Genomic DNA, 21,532 nt, shown 5'->3' with positions numbered 1-21,532 from the left:
ATCCTGTCTGGGTCCCCCACTCCCTGCCTGTACCCCTCCCCAGAGCCCTGCTCTAAACTTGAACCCTACTGCTGTTCCACGATAGCCAATCCCCTACCTCACCTCACCTGAGCAAGGCTCAGAGCCTCCCTAGTATGAGTCAGGCCGGACTGGACACTGCGGATGGTGCCACCCACCACCCTTGAAAGGGAAGTTCCCAAGATACAAACTATATCACCCAGAAGGACAAGGGGACCTGGGCACCAAGCAGGCAGATGTGAGCTAGTTTTATGACCCTCGTACTGAGTGCTGTGGCACACTGGGTGTGCCCAGTTAGCTGTTTCTGAGCAGTGTTCATGATGACCCCTTATAGAAGAAGAAACTGAGGGTCAGAGAAGGGCTCTGACTTTCCCAAGGCCATGGCTGTAAGCAGCAGAGCCTGCCTGACTGCTCCCATACACGGAGCTGAGCACCAGCAGGATGACAGGCCAAGGAGTTTGCTGAGAGCAGGGACGAATTGGACAAGCAGGGCTGGGAGAGGAGGGTGCCAAGGTAGCCAGCCAGTGGTCCAGAAGGCACTAGGGAGCAGTGAAGGGGATGGAGTGGGGGAGTGTCACAGGTCACATTTGCCATCGAGCAAGAGATCCTTGTGGGCAGGTTGGAGGGTCACAGGCTGGGGAAGGGTGGAGGCTGGGAACCCAAGGAAGTGACAGAGAAGTTACAGCAGGCGAGGGGCTGTAGCCCCAGCACGGTTAGTGAGGAGTCTGGGTAGGGGTGGCCTGCTGCATCCAAGGCTCATAAGAGATTCTTCCAAATTTGCTTCCCTCTGATGCTCCACATTTTTGCTCTGGGCCAACTGCCAGAGCCCTGGGATCCTGCTCTGCTCTGCTGGGGGTAGACAAGAACCTCCCTGGGGACTCCAGACCCATATCCCAACAAGGGACCAAATGTGCTGGGGTCACACCCAGCCTAGGAAGGGGCCACAATTCTGAAGGAGAAGAGAGAGGGCTTCCTAGAACAAACATATTGACTCTGCTGCTCCTGGGAGGTCTAGGTGGAGTTTGCAGGAAGGGGCACATCTTGAGTAGGGGACGATGGGCACGGCAGGCCAGAGGGGGCCACAGGGCCACAGGTATGTGTTGCTCCACGGGCAGCAGGCCTTGGCCTTTTGGGAGCCTTCACAGGATAGGTTGTTACGGGACCATGAGCATAAAGGGTAGAAGATAGTGTTCCAGAAACAAAGTCCCAATCCCCACCCATGTGAGTAGATGACCCTGAGTATGACAAAGTCTGGACCCCCACCCTCTAGGGCCTTCCCTGCCCAGATCCTGACCTGACCTGGCCCCTTCTTGCTCCCAGCAGCCGGCGGCAGCAGAGAGACCACATGCCCCAGTGCCGTGACTGGAGAGAGGTGACCACGCAGGATGCGGTGAACCCCATCGAGAGCCTGGACACCTGGACTGAATTTGTGGAGGGGAAGAATAAGGTATGTGCCAGCAGTACCACTGACGGGGAGAAGGGAGGCAGGGAGGAGCCCTCTCCTGGCCTTCTCCATTGCCCCCAGGCCTGCTGAGTTCTGACAGTTGGTGATCTTTCTACAGTGTCTCTGGGCTTCAGCTCCCCTTCCTGCATGTGGGTGGGGGTTGGGACCCCAGCTGCTTCCTAGACAAAGAAGCTTAGATTCATGGCAACCTAGCCAGGCCCTGGGCCCCAGCCACCCACAGGCTCCAGGGCTAGGAGGGTTAGGCCTGGGGCCAGCTAGGTCTCCACCAAAGGCAACTGAGCCTCTGGCCCAGCCTGGGGGCAATGCCTAGAAGAGGCCAGGCGGGGGAGGGGACTGAACAAAGGCACCCACTTCCTACAGTCACTTCCTGTTTTCCTACACACCTCCAGAGCCTCTTCCTGTTCTAGGCCTAGCCAGGAAGTGCCCAGCTTGGAATGGGGGTTGGTGGTGTTTGGATGGTAGGCAGGGCCTATGACCCTCTCTCCTCCCCCCCTGGCCTCCAAGCTTCCTACTCCCCAGGCTAGAGTCCTTCTGGAGACCTGGGACCCATTCCCTCCCCTTGCCACCACCCAAGGCCCTGAGAGAGGTGCTGTGAGCAGCCCGGGAATGAATGTGGCACATGGCAAGTGTCTTACACGGTGATCAGCTGCTGGCCTTGCTCCACACTCTGAATCCTAGTCCTGGCTTGGACTGCCCCAGTGCCAGCCTGAGTCTGTCCCCTCCTCCTCATCGTGGCCACAGCCTCCACTCATCCACACCCAGAGGTCTCTGTAGTCCTGCCTAATGCTGTCTCTGACCTCAGCCACAGCTGATGTTGTTCGTAGCTACGTCCTTGACTTTTCCAGAGAGCCACCTCTGCCGTGCACAGGCTTCATCTTCGGCTCTCCACCTGGTCCTGTCTCTGAGCTTTGGTCTCCTCTAGCTCTGGGCCTCAGTGATCCCCCCTACTCTGCTGGACACAGCACCCTCCTTGCAGAAAGGGAGGAAGGTCAGGGTGGGACGAACTTGGGCAGGAAATGCTTGTGTTCTGCTTAGACGGTGAGCAAGCTGGTGATCCAGGATGCCAACGTGTCTGCCATGTACAAGTGCATGGTCTTCAACAAAGTGGGCCAGGACGAGAGGCTCATCTACTTCTACGTGACCAGTGAGTGACTTGGGGATGCCTGGGTGGAGTCAGGACCAGCAGGCACAGGAGAAAGGAGACAAGGCCTGGGAGAGGATGAGGAGCCCAAGTTGGGCCCATTGAGTTTCTGATGATGTCAGGTACCCAGGAGAGACATCAGGGGCCCACTGGGCCCCTGGGTCTCGGTGGGAGGGATAGATTCGGAGGTCATCAGCATACGGACTGGGGTGCTGGTCCACTGGGAGGGAGTGGCACCCTTTGCCCCCAGCCCTGGAGGCACCTCCCCACTGGTGTCCCCCCACCCCCTTGCCACACAGCAGCTGGCTCCCATGTACATTTTTAACCTGGGGAAAATGTCTATAGTTTCCTCAGATTTTCAGATGTGTTAATGACCCCAGGATTGCTAAGAAGCCTATTAAAGGACAGTCACTGCACCCAGGCGTGTAGATGAGGGCACCTAGAAGAGAGATGGGGCCAGAAAGGACACCCTGTGGGAAGGAGGGGGGAGAGGAGCCACATGAGCCCTGCAAGGAGTGCGGCCAGAAGGACAAAGGGAAATCAGGAGCGAGGCATCGCCACAAGCTAATGAAACGATAAGATTGTTTCAAGGAGGGGACAGTGGTGGAGTATGATCAGTAGCAAGGGAGGACGAGACAGGACGGCACCAAGTGTGCTGACAAAGACCCCACGGATAGTCTGGGCTCTCAGGGAGCAGAAGGGGGAGCAGCGGGGCTGGGGTTTATCCAGTAGAGAGCTAGAAGGAGGACAGGCAGGGGATGGTGGGGCTGACTTCAGGGAGCTTGTCCCATTGGTCAGTGTTGGGGAGAAGGGGCATGGAGAAGACTCCCTGGTGGTGCACCCAGCCCAAATACACAAGATGCACCCTCCTGGCAGACAGCTGAGTCCAAAGAGAGTTGGGAAAGGGAGAGCGAGCACTGGGGCAGGCAGGTAAGTGTGCCACCTCTGGGTGCAGTGTCACAGAAGTTCCTCATCCCGCTCCCCCAGACATCCCTGATGGCTTCAGCATAGTATCTGAGCCATCTGAGGAACCTCTAGAGGGCCAAGACGTGCGTCTGAGCTGCCGGGCGGACAACTACACCTACGAGCATCTGCGTTGGTACCGCCTCAATCTGTCCACACTGCATGATGCGCACGGGAACCCGCTACTGCTTGACTGCAAGAACGTGCACTTGTTTGCTACGCCACTGGCCGCCAACCTGGAGGAGGCAGAGCCAGGAGCACGCCATGCCACGCTCAGCCTGATCATCCCCCACGTGGCTCCTGAGCACGAAGGCGACTACGTATGCGAGGTGCAGGACCGTCGCAGCCACGATAAGCACTGCCACAAGAAGTACCTGTCAGTGCAGGGTGAGGCGGGCAGGGCTGCAGGGGAGGGCTGGGGGTGCTTCCCCAAGAGCCTTTCCCCCCTCCCAGAATGCACCTGGGCCGTCACTCCAGGTGCCTGAACCTGCGGGAGGGTCCTCCTTCCCACCCCTGCTGTGGAGGTCCAGGCCACCTGCGCCCAAACCCGAATGCTTCCTTGAGCTTCATCCAATCCATCCCTACTCTCTTCTCCCAGCCCTGCGGGGCCCCTTCCCGGAATGCCCTCCGGCTTTCTGCAGCTCCACTTAGCTCCCTCTTGACCTCCACCCTCAGCCCTGGAAGCCCCGCGGCTCATGCAGAACTTGACCGACCTTCTGGTGAATGTGAGCGACTCCCTGGAGATGCGGTGCCCAGTGGCTGGGGCGCACGTGCCCAGCATCTTGTGGTACAAAGACGAGAGGCTGTTGGAGGAAGAGTCTGGTAAGGTGGAGGACCCAGGCGAAGGGCAGGGCGCAGAGAGAGACTCACTTGGTCAAGGGCCCAGATGCATCTGAACTCGAACCTCCACCCCATTCCGTACAGGAATTGACCTGGCAGACTCCAACCAGAAACTGAGCATACAGCGCGTACGTGAGGAAGACGCGGGCCGCTATCTGTGCAGTGTGTGCAACGCCAAGGGCTGCGTCAATTCCTCTGCCAGCGTGGCCGTGGAAGGTCCAGCCTCCCCCTTGTGCCCTTCCACCCACCTGCCACCCGCACTTGGCGCCTTCTCATAGCCATCTCCCTCAAGTCGTGCCCACCAGACAGGGCGCTTCTCGCAGGATGCACCCCTGCCCCCCAAACACACACACACACACAGACTAGCCCCTTTCTGCCCACTCAGGCTCTGAAGAGAAAGGCAGCATGGAGATCGTTATCCTTGTCGGCACCGGGGTCATCGCTGTCTTCTTCTGGGTCCTCCTCCTCCTCATCTTCTGTAACATGAGGAGGGTGAGCGTTCCTCCCCCCACCTGAGCCTCTCCACCACTCCTTGTGGGATCTCTCTACACCATGCACCGCTTGTAAGATAAGAAATAAAGTCCTCATCCGCCCTAGCTCACCTGAAGCCTCACCTCCTGGGAAGCCTCTCAGACCCCTCCATGCTAGGCTCTTACACCACCAGAGGTTGTCTGTCCCCTCCTTGCTTGAGAGTCCCAAAGGAGATCCCATCTGTCCTGGGGAAAATTTTACCCAAGACTGTGATATGGCCAAATCAGTGAGTCGTCCCCACCCCCACCCCAGCCAGCCCATGCAGACATCAAGACAGGCTACCTGTCCATCATCATGGACCCCGGGGAGGTGCCTCTGGAGGAGCAGTGTGAATACCTGTCCTATGATGCCAGCCAGTGGGAGTTCCCCCGGGAGCGGCTGCACCTCGGTGAGGCAATCACCCAGCCCGCCCCACCCACCCTATCCTGTCTACACAGATGGGCTTCGCCTTTGAAGTGCTGAAATCCCTCCATTCTCAGGCCAGAAAGTCATGCCTGGCCCCCACCTGGCCTGACCTGCCCTTCTGGGCGTGCATCCCAAGAACTTTGGCCAGGGCTCTCAGTTCTCAGGCCCCCCGGGTCACTTCCTGCAGCTCTGAGCTGGGTGGGCCCATCGCACCTGCTGGGAGAGGATGCAATGCCTTCCGGTCGGCTTCTCCTCTCCCTCTCTTCCCGCTCCTGGTCTCCACGCTCCTGGTCTCCACGCTCTTCCTGTTTGGCAGAGAGGCTCCCGATTTTCCTCCCCCTCTTGGGCCTTCCTTCCTGGCCCCTCACCAGGGTTGCCCCTGCTGCCCATCCCTCTTCGCCCTCGCCCTCATACAGCTCACCTGGAGCCGGCTCCCTGCCCCCACAGGGAGAGTCCTCGGCCATGGGGCCTTCGGGAAGGTGGTGGAAGCCTCGGCTTTTGGAATCAACAAGGGCAGCAGCTGTGACACTGTGGCAGTGAAAATGCTGAAAGGTGTGGGGTCGGCGGGTCGAGGAGGTGTTGGGAATAGCTAGGGGCAGCAGCTCTGGGTGGGCTGGCAGGGCTGTGGTGCAGGAAGGGAAACTGAGGTTCAGAGCCAGAAGCTCACTCAGGGTTCTTCATGGAAGCCTGGGGCTCAGATCTGTGTCATGCTTCCCAATCCCCCCTGAAACTCCAGCCTCAAAGAAGAGAGCAGGACAAGCTGGGGACCCTACGCGCCCATGCGCGCGAGCTCTAGCTGCACCTTAGGGAAGCCAGTGGCGGGGGTGAGGGTGGGGGTGGGACAGGGATGCGCCCGGATTCGGCGGCGGGGTGGGGGGAGGCGGCAGGCCGGGAACCCCGCGAAGCCCCCATATCCCCTCCAGAGGGCGCCACAGCTAGTGAGCACCGCGCCTTGATGTCGGAGCTCAAGATCCTAATCCACATTGGCAACCACCTCAACGTAGTCAACCTCCTGGGGGCATGCACCAAGCCCAATGGTGAGGAGCTCGTGGCGCCCCCGGTCCCCTGAAGGGAGGGGCCTGCTGGGCTTCGTGTGGGCGGGACCGGGGCGGGGCAGGAGGGCTGGGGAGTGGGGCGTTGCTGCGGTGCCACGCCCTCCACCTTGCCGTCGGTCCACGCGCGCGGCGCTCTTACCCTGCCTTAGGCCCCCTCATGGTGATAGTGGAATTCTGCAAGTACGGCAATCTCTCCAACTTCTTGCGTGCCAAGCGGGAGGCCTTCAACCCCTATGCTGTAAGTGGGCGCCTTGCCAGTGTCCCAAGCTCTGCCGGGGACCCGAAGGACGCTAAGGTGGACTAGAGGGTGGGGAGCGCCTCTGCCGCGGGTGGCAGAGCTCCCCTGAGACCCACTTTGTGCATACGTAGGAGAAGTCCCCTGAACAGCGAAGACGCTTCCGCGCCATGGTGGAAGGCGCCAAGGCTGACCGGAGGAGGCCTGGAAGCAGCGACAGGGCCCTCCTCTCCCGGCTCCTGATGGGCAAGGGCGGGGCAGGGAGGGCCCCTCCGGTCCAAGAAGGTAAGAGCCTGGCTTCCCCTTGCCCAGAAAAGTCTGGCTGGCATAATGATGCCGCATGATCAGGAGACTGTGGGATAAGCTGGCTGCAGGCCTTCCTGTAGGGGCTTACATGGCAGAGTGTGTAATGGGCTTTTCCTTGGTAAGGGAAGACACCACCGGGGCAGTGGGTTTCCAGAGACTTTAACGTTTGACTTGGGCATCATTGGATGTCTAGGCATTAGCCTTCCAGACAAAGGGTGGGAGCAAACAGGAAGAAGTAGCAGATGCAAAGGTCCATGATGCAACAATATTCACTACTCTGGGAGCAGTTAGTGGGTGTCACGGAGAGAGTGATGCTGAGGGGCAGGAGAGGGGACCCACATGCTCATGAGCTTATGCCAGGGGCTTCAGAGGCCCAACCAGGAGGGATACAGCCAGGGCTGGTCAACAAATGCTCCCTCTGATGAGGGGTGGAAGATAGGAGTTGTGGAAGGGGCCCCTCCTGAGGTCACCTCCCTCCACTGTGCAGCCCAGGACCTGTGGCTGAGCCCACTGACCATGGAAGACCTTGTCTGCTACAGCTTCCAGGTGGCCCGAGGGATGGAGTTCCTGGCTTCACGCAAGGTGAGACGGTCCCATCAGGCCCCTCAGAAGGGAGAAGGGTGCAGACCTACCAGCATGCCAAGACGCACACTGTCCTAGCTCATCCCACAGTGATGCTGTGGTCAGGGGATGTTTCTTCCACTTTGCAGATGAGGAAACTTTGCAGAGTGTGGAAGTGATTTCCCGAGACCTCTAGCTAGTCAGTAGCAGAACTGGAGGTGGAATCTGTCCCACCCCACAGCCTCTTCTGCTGCCCCTCGAGTTCCACGAGCCTCTCCTGGAGAGTCCCGGGGAGCATAGAAATGCATCCTCAAAGGGTATGGGTGGCTCAGTCAGTTAAGCCTCTGACTTCAGCTCAGGTCTTGATCTCATGGTTTTTGGGTTGGAACCCCACATCGGGCTCTATACTGGCACGAATTCTCGCTCTATCTGCTCTCTCTGCCCTGCACCTGCTCATGCTTTCTCTCTCTCTCTCTCAAGGTAAATAAATAAAAGTTTAAAAGATTAGAAAAGAAGAAGAAGAAATTTATCCCCAAAAGAGCAGGAGTCGGGCATGGGTGGGCCCCGGGGACCTATGCCGACTACCCCTTTGGCGCCTCCTCGTGCCCCTAGTGCATCCACAGAGACTTGGCTGCTCGGAACATATTGCTGTCCGAAAGCGACGTGGTGAAGATCTGTGACTTTGGCCTGGCCCGTGACATCTACAAAGACCCTGACTACGTGCGCAAGGGCAGTGTGAGTGCAGGCCACAGAGGGAGGGCAGGGGGTGAGGGCACGGATCTCCCATCCAGAAGCCAGGTGGGGCACTCACTGCCTTCTACATGGAAGGTCTGAGAGCCTACACGGACCTTAGAGGCCCCACCAGGGCACGTGCGGCAGGAGAGCAGAGACAGGAACTGAGGAGCAGGGCCCGCGGTGTTCCAGCTGGAGCTTGTGTTTGGCCCCATGCCTTTGTCTAGTAGGTGGACACTGGCGGGCTCCGCGTGCAGAGGTGGACCCTAACTGGTGCAGGGTGGTCACAGAAAAGTATATGGGTGATGAGGGCAGTATGTGTCTCATCCGTGGCACTCAGAGGCAGCCAGGCAGGCACTAATTTGGGGTTTGTCCCCTGGAGGAGGAAGGAAGAGGCTTAGAGAGGGAGCAATGGGCATGACGTGTCTAGACTATGATGGGCCACCCTGACTGCGTAGCCGCCCTACAGAAGGCTTTGGCCCTTCATTCTCACTCATGGGTGAGTGGAGGTGGCTGGAGGGGAGAGACCGATATGGCTTCCAGAAGCCCCCTCTGCAGGCCATGAGGAGAGGGAAGCAGAGGTGCTGAGGTGGAGGCAGAGGCCAGCCAGAAGGGGCCGTGGCCCTCAGGGCTCCCAGGTAGAGGCCACAAGAGGTAGAGAGACAGATGATGGGGGAGGTACATCAGCAGCCACAGGAGGAGTGGTCAGGAGTGATGCCCAGAGTCCAGTGTCAGTACCAAGTGAGCAGATGAGGGGATAGTGAGGGGGTGCAGGGTTCCCATTCTTCCAGAGGCTGGGCCGGGGTCTGGAAGAGGAGGGGTTCCAAGTCCCCCCCCCAAGAGTGCACAGGGGCAGAAAGGGGCCCAGACAGACCCAGGAGAACAGCAGCAGGGCAGAAGCCTTCAATGAAGACATCAGGTACCTACAGGGTGGGGGCCAATTGTGAGAGTCTTCTGAACACTGAAGGGGTGGGAAGGGCCCAAGGCCTTTCTTGGGATGTGGCTCCGGAGTTCTGGGGAGACTGGGGGCAAGAGAAGGGCTGCCCAAGTGTTTGGCCTTCTCCCTTTCTTCCCTCCCTCCATGGGTACAAGTTTCCCTTTGCCTCCCCCAGGCCCGGCTGCCCCTGAAGTGGATGGCCCCGGAGAGCATCTTTGACAAAGTGTATACCACGCAGAGTGATGTGTGGTCCTTTGGCGTGCTGCTCTGGGAGATCTTCTCCCTGGGTAAGTGCACAGCAGGGTGTGGGGGAGGGGAGAGGCAGGCTCCTAGACTCCAGGTCACACCAGGGAGCCCTTGTGAAGCAGGGGGCCCATGGACCAGAGGAGTGCACATAGAGTGGTTTAAGAGCCCTCCACCTCTCCCCTCTGCCTCCAACGTAGGCCACCCTGGCTCCAGTTCCAGAGGGTGGAGGGTGCTGCGGTCTGCGTGAGCACAGAGCCTATGTTTACTAGGCATCCCCAGGGACACCGCAGGTCCCAGAGGAGAGGCCTCACGGGTCCCCCAGATCATCACCTCCCCAGATGAGCCCCTTCCTCACCAGTCACTGGGGATGTGGCTCCTACCTTCAAAGGCTAGGGGGCATCCTGGAGGAGACTGGATGCTCACTCAAGGATTGTACATACTTAGGAGAGTTCCTCGTGGAACCCCTGGGTGGACCCCCTCTGGGACAAAGATGAAGCCCCCACACTAGGGCGCAGCTGGGCGGTGAACAAATGGAGAAGTAAAAGAACTAAAGAGCAGCCATCATGAATACTATTACTAAAAACCCAAGGTTCTGGAGAGCACAGAGGGGACAGACAGTCGTGTGTGAGCTGGAGGGGAGGGTCTGGCTGATGTAGGGGCCGGGGGAGGGCAGACGGGCTTGGGAAGACAGCAGTCCAGGGCTAGGGGGCAGCCAGGTGGGCAGGGCGTGAAGAAGGGGCATCAGGACATGCAGCAGGGATAGGAGAGGTGGTCTGTGACCTGTGAGCTAGCCGGGGTGAGGACCTGCAGTCTGAGTCTCATGGAAGCCATTCAGGGCTTTGAGCAAGGGAGAGAGTAGTCTAGCTCTTGTCTTAAAAGAATCACCCCTAGGGCGCCTGCATGGCTCAATGGTAAGCATATGACTTCGGCTCAGATCATGATCTCATGATTCCTGAGTCCTAGCCTTGCTTCAGGCTCTCAAACTGGGCTCTTTGCTATGAGCTCAGAGCGCGCTTTGGATCCTCTGCTGTCCTCTCTCTTTGCCCCTCCTCCGCTCGCACACAGGCGCACACACACTCTTTCTCTTTCTCTTAGAAAAAAAAAAAAATTAAAAGTATTGTCCTTGGGGCTCCTGGGTGGCTCAGTTTGTTGAGTGTCCGACTTTGGCTCAGGCCACCATGATCTCATGGTTCGTGGGTTCGAGCCCCACATTGGGCTCTGTGCTGACAGCTCAGAGCCTGGAGCCTGCTTTGGATCCTGTGTCTCCTTCTCCTCTGCCCCTCTCTTGTTTGCATTCTCTCTCTCTCTTAAAAATATATAAGCATTAATAAAATATTTTAAAAAAGGATCGCCCTGCTGCTGTGTGGCTTGCCCTCAGGGGCACAGGGAGGCTGAGAAGCTCTTTGGGGACATTTTCCCTGTGGTCAGGAGAGGCAAGGTGCTACAGGGCAAGGAGTGGTTAGATCCTGGCTATGTTTGCAGGTGAAGCTACAGGATTTAGGAAGGGGTTGGATTGGGTGGCCGGGGAGGGTGTCTCAGAAGAGGGGTCCCTGTGACAGGCCTGGCTTCATTGACTCAGTGTGGCTCCTTGACCCTGGGGGTCCCGGGAACCATGTTTTCATCCATCATTCTTTTTTAACCTAATGATGAACTATAATAGGAGGTCAGGAGAGCCTTGGCCAGCCCCCACCCCTACCTCAGGCCTGGGAGCAGCAGGACGAGCCCCCCGCCATAAAGGGCCAGGACAGAGCCAATCTGGGTGTGGGGGGGCTGGACTGAGCAGTGGGTGCCTGCTTCCCACCCGCCCCTCCCTCACCCTGTTCCTGCCATCAGGGGCCTCTCCCTACCCTGGGGTGCAGATCAATGAGGAGTTCTGTCAGCGGCTGAAAGAGGGCACACGGATGAGACCCCCAGAGCTGGCCACTCCTGCCATGTGAGTTTCCCTACTGGCTCTGCAGGTGTTGGGGAGGTCACAGGGGTGGAGGGTGTTGCATGCAGGCAGGGGTCAGAACTGGGGTAGAGGCCTGCAGATGGAGTCCCTTGCTCCACCCCTGACCCACCCATTGGTGGTGGACAGCTCTCCCCCACCCTGCCCCAGGTGGAAGAGACAGGGTGTGCGGGGGTAGGGGTGGGGGGGGAAGGTGGCTAGACCAGGGAGCTGGGCAGTCTGCTGGGGCATGGTGCGGGTGCGCTCAGACCACAGGCCAGCAGCCAGCTTTACCCACAGACGTGGCGTCATGCTGAGCTGCTGGTCAGGAGACCCCAAGGAGAGGCCTGCGTTCTCGGAGCTGGTGGAGATCCTGGGGGACCTGCTCCAAGGCGGGAGCCGACAGGTAAGTCCTCTCTGTCCATCCTGTCCTGCTGCAGCAACCTCTGACCCCCAATGCCAGGGCCATCAAGCAGAAGGTCAGAGCCCATCTTGGGCCATGAGGAGCCCTGGGCTGGTCTTTAGGGGGTCTGCAAGCCTTGCCCCCTGCACCCACCATTGACTCTGTCTCCCTCCCACAATGCACCTGGGAGTGCAGAGAGCAAAGCCAGCTCAAGCTCACCCTGGTGCTCCGGGGTCTTGAGGAGCGAGCAGGGGCTGTGCCCACAGCACCAACTGTGCCCCAAAAGAGGGGACCCTGGGTTGGGATTGCCCGTGCTGTGCCTTCCTCCTTATAAGTGGGGCACCTGGGAGGGCTGTTGGGAGAATTTGCCAGGCAGGCTCACTTAATCCTCAGAGCACCTTGCAGCACAGAACTTCACTGGTCAGGAGCCCCAGCATCCCTGAGCACAGGGGTAGGGGCTGAGGGGGCACAGCGGTGTCTGACCCTGGTGGGCTCTGCCATTCCCACCAGGAGGAGGAGGACTGCATGGCCCCTTGCAGCTCTCAGAGCTTGGAGGAGGGCAGCTTCTTGCAGACGTCCACCACGGCCCTGCACGTCACCGAGGCTGATACCGAGGACAGCCCGCCGAGCCTGCACCGGCACAGCCTGGCCGCCAGGTCAGCCACCCTGCCCCAGGCCCAGGGATCCCTCCAAGGCAGGGAGGAAGTAGTTCCGACAGAGTATACTTTATTCTTGTTAGTCACCAAGGAAAAGCAAAGTACAAGGACTTGAGAGACCAACTCAAAGAGCACAGTGATTTTATTTTTAAATTTTTTTTAATGCTTACTTATTTACTTTGAGAGAGAAAGAGAGTGAGCAGAGGAGGGGCAGAGAAAGAGGGAGACAGAATCCCAAGAAGGCTCTGCACTGGGAGCCTGGAACCCGACATGGGGCTCTATCCCACGATCTGTGAGATCATGACCTGAACCAAAATCAAGAGTTGGATGCTTAACCGACTAAGCCACCCAGGCACCCTAAGAGCACCATGATTTTAAGACAGTCCTGGTGACAGTGGCTCCCCGGAGGGCCTGGTTAGCCTTGGGGCCCCTCCAAGGCCATATAGACTTCGACTTCGATTTCTCTGCACCCCACCCCCACCCCAGTCCTCTCTACTCTCCAGCCTTGTCTGCTTCTGGCGCTCGTTGCCCCTACAGGCACCTCCCCCTAGTTTGAAATTTCGGATCCTGGGAGCAGGGTAGGCTTGTCACTAACCCGTATTCAGGATTCAGATGGTAGCATAAGTTCCCAGAGTTCTGAATCAGAGGTCTCTTGCCGATGGCTGCGTCAGACCTGGGGAAAGGAACAGCCAGCTGGTGCCCACCAGACTCCTTCCACCAGCCACCCCAACACATGCACGAATGTGCACATGGGCACACACATGCACACATACCCACACATACAGGCCAGGTGGCAGCTGCCTCACCAGACGGCCTGCCTTGCACCAAGAGGCCCTTTCTGGGGTGAAGGCCTCCCTACATCTCTCACCAGCAACATGCCACCTTCCCGCCCCCAGGCTGGGTGCTCTGCACTCAGATCCCATGCCATTCCCAGCACTGACCTCAGGAGGTTTTCTCTTGCACACAGGAGAGGAGACACACCTCAGCATTGGGGTAGGGGGTGGGGGTGGGGGGCGTGGTGAATGGCTGCAGGAGGCGCCTGAGGGGGGCCTAGACCAGCACTCCACCCAGGCCCCATACTCTCATCCCAGGCCTGGGGTCCTCCTGGGAAGAGACGGGGCAGAGGGAGAGGTGGAGAGAGCTTTCTGGGCCACGTTTCTTCAGCACTCCCCATTTTATCCCCACAGATACTACAACTGTGTGTCCTTTCCCGGGTGCCTGGCCAGAGGGACTCAGACCCAGGGCTCCTCCAGGATGAAAACGTTCGAAGAATTTCCCATGACCCCGACGACCTACAAGGCCTCTGTGGTAAGTGGGGCCGGTGGGCCCCTGCACCCCACATCAGGGTGGCTGGGCTCCGTCTGCTGGGAGGAGGTGTCAGCAACTCCTGAGGCCGGCAGGGGAAAGTCGCTCAGGAAAGGGTGCCCACTGTCCCTTGAAATGTCAAGTCCTCTATTGCACCTGGGGCATGTTGGGGTCTGTATGCCTCTGTGATGCCACCATCTCTCAGCCACTTCCCCCTGTGCCCTCCTCACACACACAGGGTCCCCCCTCACACAGCATTGAAACCCAGTGGAAAGACAGCTTCCTGTCCCAGATGATTATTGTCAGCTTAGCCTGAGTTAGGGGTTCCCTTTGGTGGCCCCCAAGCCATGTGGCCAGAGGGAAGGGGATGGTGTCCCCAGAGGAGGAGGCTGGGGAACAGGGCTCAGGGGATAGCTGTTTCCTCGGATTCAGTCAAGCAGAGTGGACCCATCATGCCAGTGAGGCTGGAACCCGCGTGTGCACTTTGTAAAGGCGCAGACTCCCCCACTCAGCCTATTTCCCAGACACACAGCCAAGAACCTTCCCATCCCAGCCTCGCTCCGGACGGGCCCGGTCAGTGAGTGCTCATGTCGCCAGGGGCCAGAGGAAGATGTCAGGGGCCCCCAGCTCTGAATAGAGTGCTGTTCCCTTCCATGCAATTCAAAACGAATGTCACGCATGATCTAAGGGTGATGAGCCCCGCTAAATCTGGAATGTGTCTCCAGGAAGGCCATTTTTACACACTATGAGCTGCCAGATTCTTTCAATGTTCTCCCCGTTTCTCCTTGTGTCCCTGCTCTTCCTGCACCCTGAGTACTGACATGGCCCAGCGTAGGGTATCCCAGCTTTGCCAGCTCCTGAGTGCCGGCCGAGCACAGCCCCTGCTCCCCCGCCCCAGACCTAGGTTTCTCCCTCCATGACAGGGGCATACCCTCCCCTGCACACTCCAGTGAGGAGTGGACACCTGTTTTCTGCTCGCCTGTCACAGCACAGGTGTTAAGTCTGCAGCAGTGCAGGTCTGTGCCATGCTGTCCTGGCTGGGGGTGGGCAGCTGCCTGCAGACAGGCATCAGGGAGGCCTCCAGCCTCGGCTTGTTCTCTGCACACAGGATAACCAGACGGACAGTGGGATGGTGCTGGCCTCTGAGGAGTTTGAGCAGCTGGAGAGCAGGTACAGACAAGAAAGTGGGCTCAGGTAGGGCTTCCAGAGCCTCTTTCCCTGCAAGGGGCCAGGAGGGCAAAGCTGGGCCTGTGTGTGCCCTTCACTGTCTTACCTGAACCCTTTCATGGCTCCCTATTGCCTTTTTGTGTGTTCAAAGCAAACTGCTCTGGAACTCAAGGCCTTTGGCCACCAGCCATCCCAAAGAAGCCCCCACCCCCATCACCATCCCGACCCAGCACACCTGGTGCTGGTCCCCTACACCATCCTTCCATATGACAAATGCCCTTTGTGAACCGAGTATGAGCCTCCATGCCCACTGTACATATACACCTGCAGCCAGGGAGTGCCCCGGCCATCCCCAGGACCCCATCATTTAAGCTCGGTGGCAGCAGGAGACAAACAGATCCTGTGACGTGGAGCTGGCTGGTGTCCTATTTTGATAAGAATATGGTTACAGAGAAATCCTTGTGTGCCTGCACAGAAGGTGACCTAGATAGATGGCCTCCCTTTGTGCAAGATGATAGCAGCCCCCCCAAAAAAACTTGAGTGTTTAATCTTTTAAGAGTATAGATGAAATAGTTAAATGTCTACCTATTTACCCTACTAGTTGACTTGCATATTGCTGGGGTTTTTTAAGTTCATTTTTTTATTTTGAGAGAGACGGAGACAGCGCAACTAGGGGAGGGGCAGAGAGAGAAGAGAAGAGAGAAAGACCCAAGCAGGCTCCACCGTGCCAGCTCAGAGCCTAACGCAGGGTTCTAATTCAGAAAACCAAGAGATTATGATCTGAGCCGAAACCAAGAGTCAGATGCTTAACCGACTGAGCCACCCAGGCGCCCTGCACATAGCTGTTTAAATGACAGGACTTAGGGGGTACCTTGCTGGCTCAGTCAGTGGAGCGTGCAACTCTTGATCTTGAGGTCGTGAGTTCAGGCCCCATGTTGAAATGAATGAATGATGACAAGAGCTACAATACTGTAAAACATTGCTCTTCTCCACTTTCTTCACAGCCTTCACTTCTCCCTTTGACATCTGTGTCTGTCTCGAGAGGCCCTTCTTTGGTCATCTGACTCAGTTTTCCGGAACAAATCTCGGCTTCTACCTCTGCTATTTTTTAATCACTAGATGAGGTCATCAGTGAATATTTCACCCTAGACCACAAGTATTTATTTGTATCATGTTAGGATAGTCGATGCTATTGTTCACCTTTCTGGTAGCTGTATTTATGACGTCTGCAGCTTAACCAACTATTGGATATTTTCCCAGCAGCCTGCAAAGGGTGTGTTTGCAGTGCTGTGAATGCTGGTGGTTGTGGGATCACACACCCAGCCATGATTACTGCATCAATACCATGCATCTTGGCCTCTGTTTTTGTTTTTCTTGATTCCATCAGGTGATCTCTATTAGTAACCTCGTTTTGGAAAATTAATGTTAATTGTATTGTTGGAAATAGCTTCTGGCTAATGTTTCTCTACCAAACAGTATTTTCTATCTCAAAGAAAGATAATTCAGTAAGAGCGTGAGCCAGAGGGTGATTGCTCCGTAAGTTCTAATCTCCACATATCTTCATAAAAACAACACCGGAATAAGGCCACTCAGAGCCCATGCCTGTGACATAACCAAGAGAGAGACTCGAGTTTATCTGCGAGTAGGGAACTCAGCACAATGGCCAGCAGAGCCATACCTGAGTCCTGGCGGAAGGAGAGTGAGATAGGGACTGTCCCGTGAGAGAGGAGTGTGATAAGGTCTTCAGGACAAACAAACTGGGGAGATAACAGAGGAGGCAGAGATCTGGTGGAGGAGAGCTGGGCTCCAGGGCAAGTCTGAGGCACCAGGGGCAGCTGTTTGGGGGAGGAACTGCTTCTGAAAGTGAGTGCTCCATGGTGAAAGAGGAAGAAAGCTGCAGATGAGTCCTCCAGAAGCAAGAATCCAGAAGACAGATACACACCCAAGGAAACCATTTATTGCAGAAGCTGCACCTCACAGTAGCAGCAACGGAAAGCACTATTCTTCGCATGGATTTGCTAGGAAGCATGGCATAGCCAGCCACCAAGAGATACAGCAGGTCACCTGGTGGGTGCATTCACTTGACACGTGGAACATTATCCAAACAGGTGCCAGGATCAAATGTACCTTGAAGGGCTCTGTGCAGAGAGGAGAGAGCTTATCTGCCCAGCCCTTTCCTGTCTCCTGTGAACCACCAATCAGCACTCACCCCACGGGTTTCTGACTTCGAGGTCACTCACCCAGCTCTTGGAGGGGCCACTCAGGATGCCAGATCACCCCCTGCAGTGTGTCATCCAATGTGTAGGCAAGAGGAAGATGTGGAAGCCCTGGGCTGCGCGGCAGCAACCACAAGTGGCCACAAATGGCAATACAATACAGGACATGAATGGAGCCTTTGCTGAGGATGCAGTTGAAGGAATTCAAGGTGACACCATAGATGCGGTCTAGTGCAGCACTTCTAAGGGAAAAACCTTGGGAGCCCCCCACATCCCCAGCCCCTTCCATAGGATCACCAGATACCTCTAGTCCAGGAAATCCCAGCATGAATAATCATGAACAGAAAACACATAATCACTATCCATACAGAGTTATAGGAATAAAACAATCAGAATGTAGATATAAATACTCAAAAAAGAAAAAAAGAAGTAGTAGCAGGGAAAAGTTGACACACACTCTGGTGTATTAAATACATAATTAAACAAAGGACCCTCACCAGGAATCGGAAACTCAAACACGCAGATGGAAATGAGCAGTGTGAAGGTATGAAAAGGTGGTTGACTACATTCAGGAAAGAAGTTGAAATACAGGAGAAATCCCTTCAGAAATGAAGACAGGAGAGGGAGTGCCCAAGGATCAGTGGATATGATCAATTCCTCCTTGCAGAGAAAGACACTGAATGTGGACATGAAAAGACAAAAGAAAATAAAACCAAAATAAAGAGGTAAAAAAGATGAGAAAGAAAGTTGGTAAGCATAGTAGTTGAGTGGAAAAGACCCAATCTATGTAAGATTGGAATCTCCAAGGAAGCCTATGCCGACAGTCAAACAGACCTAGTGTTTTAAACTTGTAATTCAAGCTAAACCTCTTAAATAAAAGAACTGAATCTACATATCGGAAGAGGGCCTGGGAAAACTGCCCCAGAAGACTGGGCTTGGATGCATAGTTTAGTTGAACTGTTAGACTTTCAAGGTAAACATTCTGGAAATTCAGGCAAAAAGGCAGAGTCATTTATTTTTTTAATTCTTATTTATTTTGGGGAGAACTCAAGTGGGGAGGGGCAGGGAGAGGAGGACAGAGGATCTGAAGTGGACTCTGTGCGGACAGCAGCGAGCCCGATGTGGGGCTCGAACTCACGAACCTTGAGATCATGACCTGAGCTGAAGTCGGCCACTCAACCAACTGAGCTGCCCAGGCGCCCCAGGCTGAGTCGTTTATGAAGCAAAAAAAAAAAAAAAAAAAAAAAAAGTCTGGCATCAGGCCTAGCACCATGCAAAGCAAAATTAAAACCAGAAGCAATGAAGCAACATTTTTCAAAACTCTTGAAGAAAGTGAGAGCAAAGTTGGGAGCGTCATCGGGCCATCAGCAGGGCTGTCGGCTGGGCTCAGGGCTGGCACGTTCAGGGAGAGGAGCTTGACGTCATCCTGAGAGTGACAAAAAGCCATTGGAGGGTCTGTCAGGAGAAGGACATTCTCTGGCTGAAAGGATCTCTGAAGAGGGGGCCCTAGGGAGGCGGGGCTGGGAGAGGAGAGATGTACCAGGTTAGTGCAGAGCATCTGAGGCTGCCCCTGGCTCTGGAGCAAGACAGGGCATGCAGAGAGGGGCATGGACGCATTCTGCAGTTACAACACTCAGGGCGTCTGGGTGGATTGTAGGTGAGGGGTTCAGGAAAGGGTGTCGCCCAGGGGCTTGGGCCACTGAACCAGCATCGGTGCATTCACAGAGATGAGTGGGTTTGGGAGAGAAACGGGTCCAGGGGCACAGCGTGGGGGTGTTCTCTGTTGTCCCATGCCCAGGCTTGGGACAGAGAGAGCTCCAGCGTTTGCCAACACTCACATGAGCCTGCTTTGCTGTGTGCTCTGGGCTCACTTGGTGTTCCGGTTGTGTCTTTGTTGATTCCGACCAGACCCCCACCAGGGTCCTGTCCCTCTTGTCCTCTAGTCTTACTGACCATCACCCTCCCTGTCCCAGCAGCTGTAAAGGACCAAGCCGGAATGTGGACGTGACCAGGACGCACTCTGACACCCAAGGGCGGCGGCGGCGGCCGGACCGCGGGGCGCAGGGAGGCCAGGTGTTCTACAACAGCGAGTACGGGGAGCTGGTGGGGCCGCATGATGAGGGGGACTGCCCGCCATCTGCCTGCGCACCCTTCTTTTCAGACAACTGTTACTGAGTGTGGCACCCGGGTGAGGTCCCTGAGACCCTGGGTCTTGACCGTTGGCGCAGGGTGGAGGGGCACGCCTGGCTGGCGAGCAGAGGGTCGGGGGCCCAGGTTGGGAACTCCTCTCCTTCAGCTTGAGCCAGGAGGCGTTTCCTCCTCCCTAGGTAGGGAGAACAAAACCCAGGCTCCAGGGCTCCCCAAACTCCATCACCACGCCTTCCCCAGGCTACCCTTTGGATCCCCCGGGGCCTTCTTCTGTTCAGACTCAGATTCCATGTAGCCCAACATCCACGGGGCCAGCCCCGATTGCCCTCGCCCACCATGCTGGGTGGAGGCATGGTCCCCGATTTCTGACGAGGACTCTGTGGGTCTGAGAGTCACGGGGACAGAGGTGGAGCCAGACTTGCACTGTGGTCTCCCAGGTCTGGCCCCACCAGCCCCTGCACCTAGTCCAGTGGGAATGGCTCTCTTGCCTCTCCAGGGCTGAAGAGAGGGCTCTGTACTTCCATCTCAAACAACAAGTGAGGAATTGGGGGTGGGGTGTCCTCTCCTGGGCTGACCGAACAGCTCACCCTCCCAGGGGCAGAGGTCTCTGCAGTGCCAAGCGTCACGGTCACAGGGCACCTTCCACTGGGTGTTGAGAACTGCCCTACGGATTGTTTATTTGTTAGAACTTCAAAGACTATTTGCGCTGCTGTGAAGAATTTACTTTTCAAATCTTTAGTCCAAGGGGAGCCCAGGGAAGGTCTTTCTGAATCCAGACAACTCTCGCCTCTGACCCCCAGTCAGGTGCCAACATAGCACAGGCCATCGTGGCTCACTTTTGCTGGAGGAGGGCCCCAGCCCCACCTGCCTGGCCCAAATGTGGAAGAACCAGGTGATAGCCCGGAGCTGTCCAGCTTGAGAAACGCCTGATTCTTCCCTCTGGGTCCTCCCTCTGCCACTCAAGGCACTTTCCAAGCTGTGAATGGCCTTATGAGAAGCAAACACCAGGGGACCCACTGAGGAAGGTCTTTGGTGCTGGCCCGGAGGACCCACCGGCATTGGGCTGTGCCCTGAGGCTGTCAGCAGACCTTCTTGTGGCCCCAGGGAGGGAGGACCTTGTGTCCTTCCCCTGGTCTGTGCCCATTGTTGGTGCCCTGGCAGGTCAAGCCTGTGCTCTCACAGCGGGGCAGCCAGGACCCCCTGGAAGCTGGAGCTGGTCTGCCCGGGCCACCCCCCCATTCCAGAACCCACTGCCCAGTCGCCCCTACCTCCGGCAGGAGAGAGACCCTTCTCCAATTAGCACCATGGAGATTGACATCCCACCCCCACCCCACGAGGCGCTTGCAGGACAGGCGGCCGTGCAGCGAGCAGAACACCTCCCCACTGCCCATTGTGTATTGTGTCTTTTAAACATGTCGAATGCACGTGTGATTGTAATCCTTGCTGTCCCCAATGGCCCTCCTCCTATGCTGCCACCTGACTGGGAGATGTGAGTCCCAGGTTTGCCTGGTGGAAGTCCAGAGGAGCAAGGCTCGTGATGCAGGTGCAGGGGCAGCCCCCCCCAGGACCCTCCCTACGTGCATACCACCTGATTATGTCACCTCTCCTCCTGTCACATAACTGTACACGCAAAACTGGGAAGACAACCCATTACGTCCTTGTAGACCATGTGTCCTGAAATGATCTAAAATATTTAACAAAAGATAATAATAAATTTGATGCCAGTCTTTGAGTTACAATGAATGGGTTCTCAGCTAAGTCCCAGCTGTCTATGAATATGTGACTCCAGCCTTCTTCTCATGGGATCGTCAGCCCCACGAGGCTGCTGGACAGGCAATGCAAAGGAACAGGCATTGCAAAGGAACAGGCATCAGAGGCGGCTGGCCCCCCGGTGCCCTCCCCGGCCAGCTGTGCAGTTCCCTAGAGCCACCAGCAGGGGGCGCTTGGGAACCACGAGGAGGCCTGGCTGCTTTTCCCAAGCCAGGAAGCTCCTATAAACAGTTCAAAGGTCTGCTCTATGGGCAAAGTGGCACAGATCTCTGTCCCCACCTACTAGAGCCAAATGCTGCCTCAGGCTGACCCAGGCTGCCACAAGTCCCCTAGTCTCACTGGGCCTAGAAGTTGCCTTCGACCACCCCCATCACACACAGGGGGCAGGCCCAGAGGGGTGCAGTGCACACTCAGGTCACCTCGCTGGTGTAAGTAAGTGTGTATCTGGACGCCAAGATCAGACAGGTCTGAGCTGGGACTCCAGCTCCAGTCACCCACAGAGAGA

At 56.7% G+C, this 21,532-nt stretch overlaps 1 protein-coding gene across 4 annotated transcripts in view; it reads left to right on the top strand.

The window, feature by feature from the left end:
- The window catches only part of FLT4 (fms related receptor tyrosine kinase 4), a 42,722-nt gene extending 21,726 nt beyond the window's left edge, over positions 1 to 20,996 (top strand). The window contains exons 11-31 of one of the 4 annotated variants that reach the window (XM_039223586.1): positions 1,339 to 1,465; positions 2,519 to 2,627; positions 3,612 to 3,974; positions 4,263 to 4,409; positions 4,512 to 4,643; positions 4,813 to 4,919; positions 5,211 to 5,346; positions 5,811 to 5,915; positions 6,287 to 6,400; positions 6,568 to 6,656; positions 6,788 to 6,938; positions 7,447 to 7,541; positions 8,133 to 8,255; positions 9,365 to 9,476; positions 11,269 to 11,368; positions 11,663 to 11,768; positions 12,276 to 12,421; positions 13,609 to 13,729; positions 14,835 to 14,896; positions 19,083 to 19,182; positions 20,711 to 20,996. In XM_039223586.1, coding sequence (XP_039079517.1) covers positions 1,339 to 1,465; positions 2,519 to 2,627; positions 3,612 to 3,974; positions 4,263 to 4,409; positions 4,512 to 4,643; positions 4,813 to 4,919; positions 5,211 to 5,346; positions 5,811 to 5,915; positions 6,287 to 6,400; positions 6,568 to 6,656; positions 6,788 to 6,938; positions 7,447 to 7,541; positions 8,133 to 8,255; positions 9,365 to 9,476; positions 11,269 to 11,368; positions 11,663 to 11,768; positions 12,276 to 12,421; positions 13,609 to 13,729; positions 14,835 to 14,896; positions 19,083 to 19,182; positions 20,711 to 20,737 — 2,572 coding nt within the window. In that variant the 3' untranslated portion in view covers positions 20,738 to 20,996. Of the gene's footprint in view, positions 1 to 1,338; positions 1,466 to 2,518; positions 2,628 to 3,611; positions 3,975 to 4,262; positions 4,410 to 4,511; positions 4,644 to 4,812; positions 4,920 to 5,210; positions 5,347 to 5,810; positions 5,916 to 6,286; positions 6,401 to 6,567; positions 6,657 to 6,787; positions 6,939 to 7,446; positions 7,542 to 8,132; positions 8,256 to 9,364; positions 9,477 to 11,268; positions 11,369 to 11,662; positions 11,769 to 12,275; positions 12,422 to 13,608; positions 13,730 to 14,834; positions 14,897 to 19,082 lie in introns of all 4 variants that reach the window. The other 3 variants (XM_039223585.1, XM_039223584.1, XM_039223583.1) reach the window with 3 other exon arrangements.
- The last annotated feature ends 536 nt before the right edge of the window (positions 20,997 to 21,532 follow it).

Source organism: Hyaena hyaena, unplaced genomic scaffold, assembly GCF_003009895.1.
Source record: "Hyaena hyaena isolate Hyena2069 unplaced genomic scaffold, ASM300989v1 scaffold_1385, whole genome shotgun sequence".
Lineage (NCBI taxonomy): Eukaryota > Metazoa > Chordata > Mammalia > Carnivora > Hyaenidae > Hyaena > Hyaena hyaena.
Note: the sequence above shows the minus strand (reverse complement) of the source record. Positions and strands in the feature narration are given on the sequence as shown.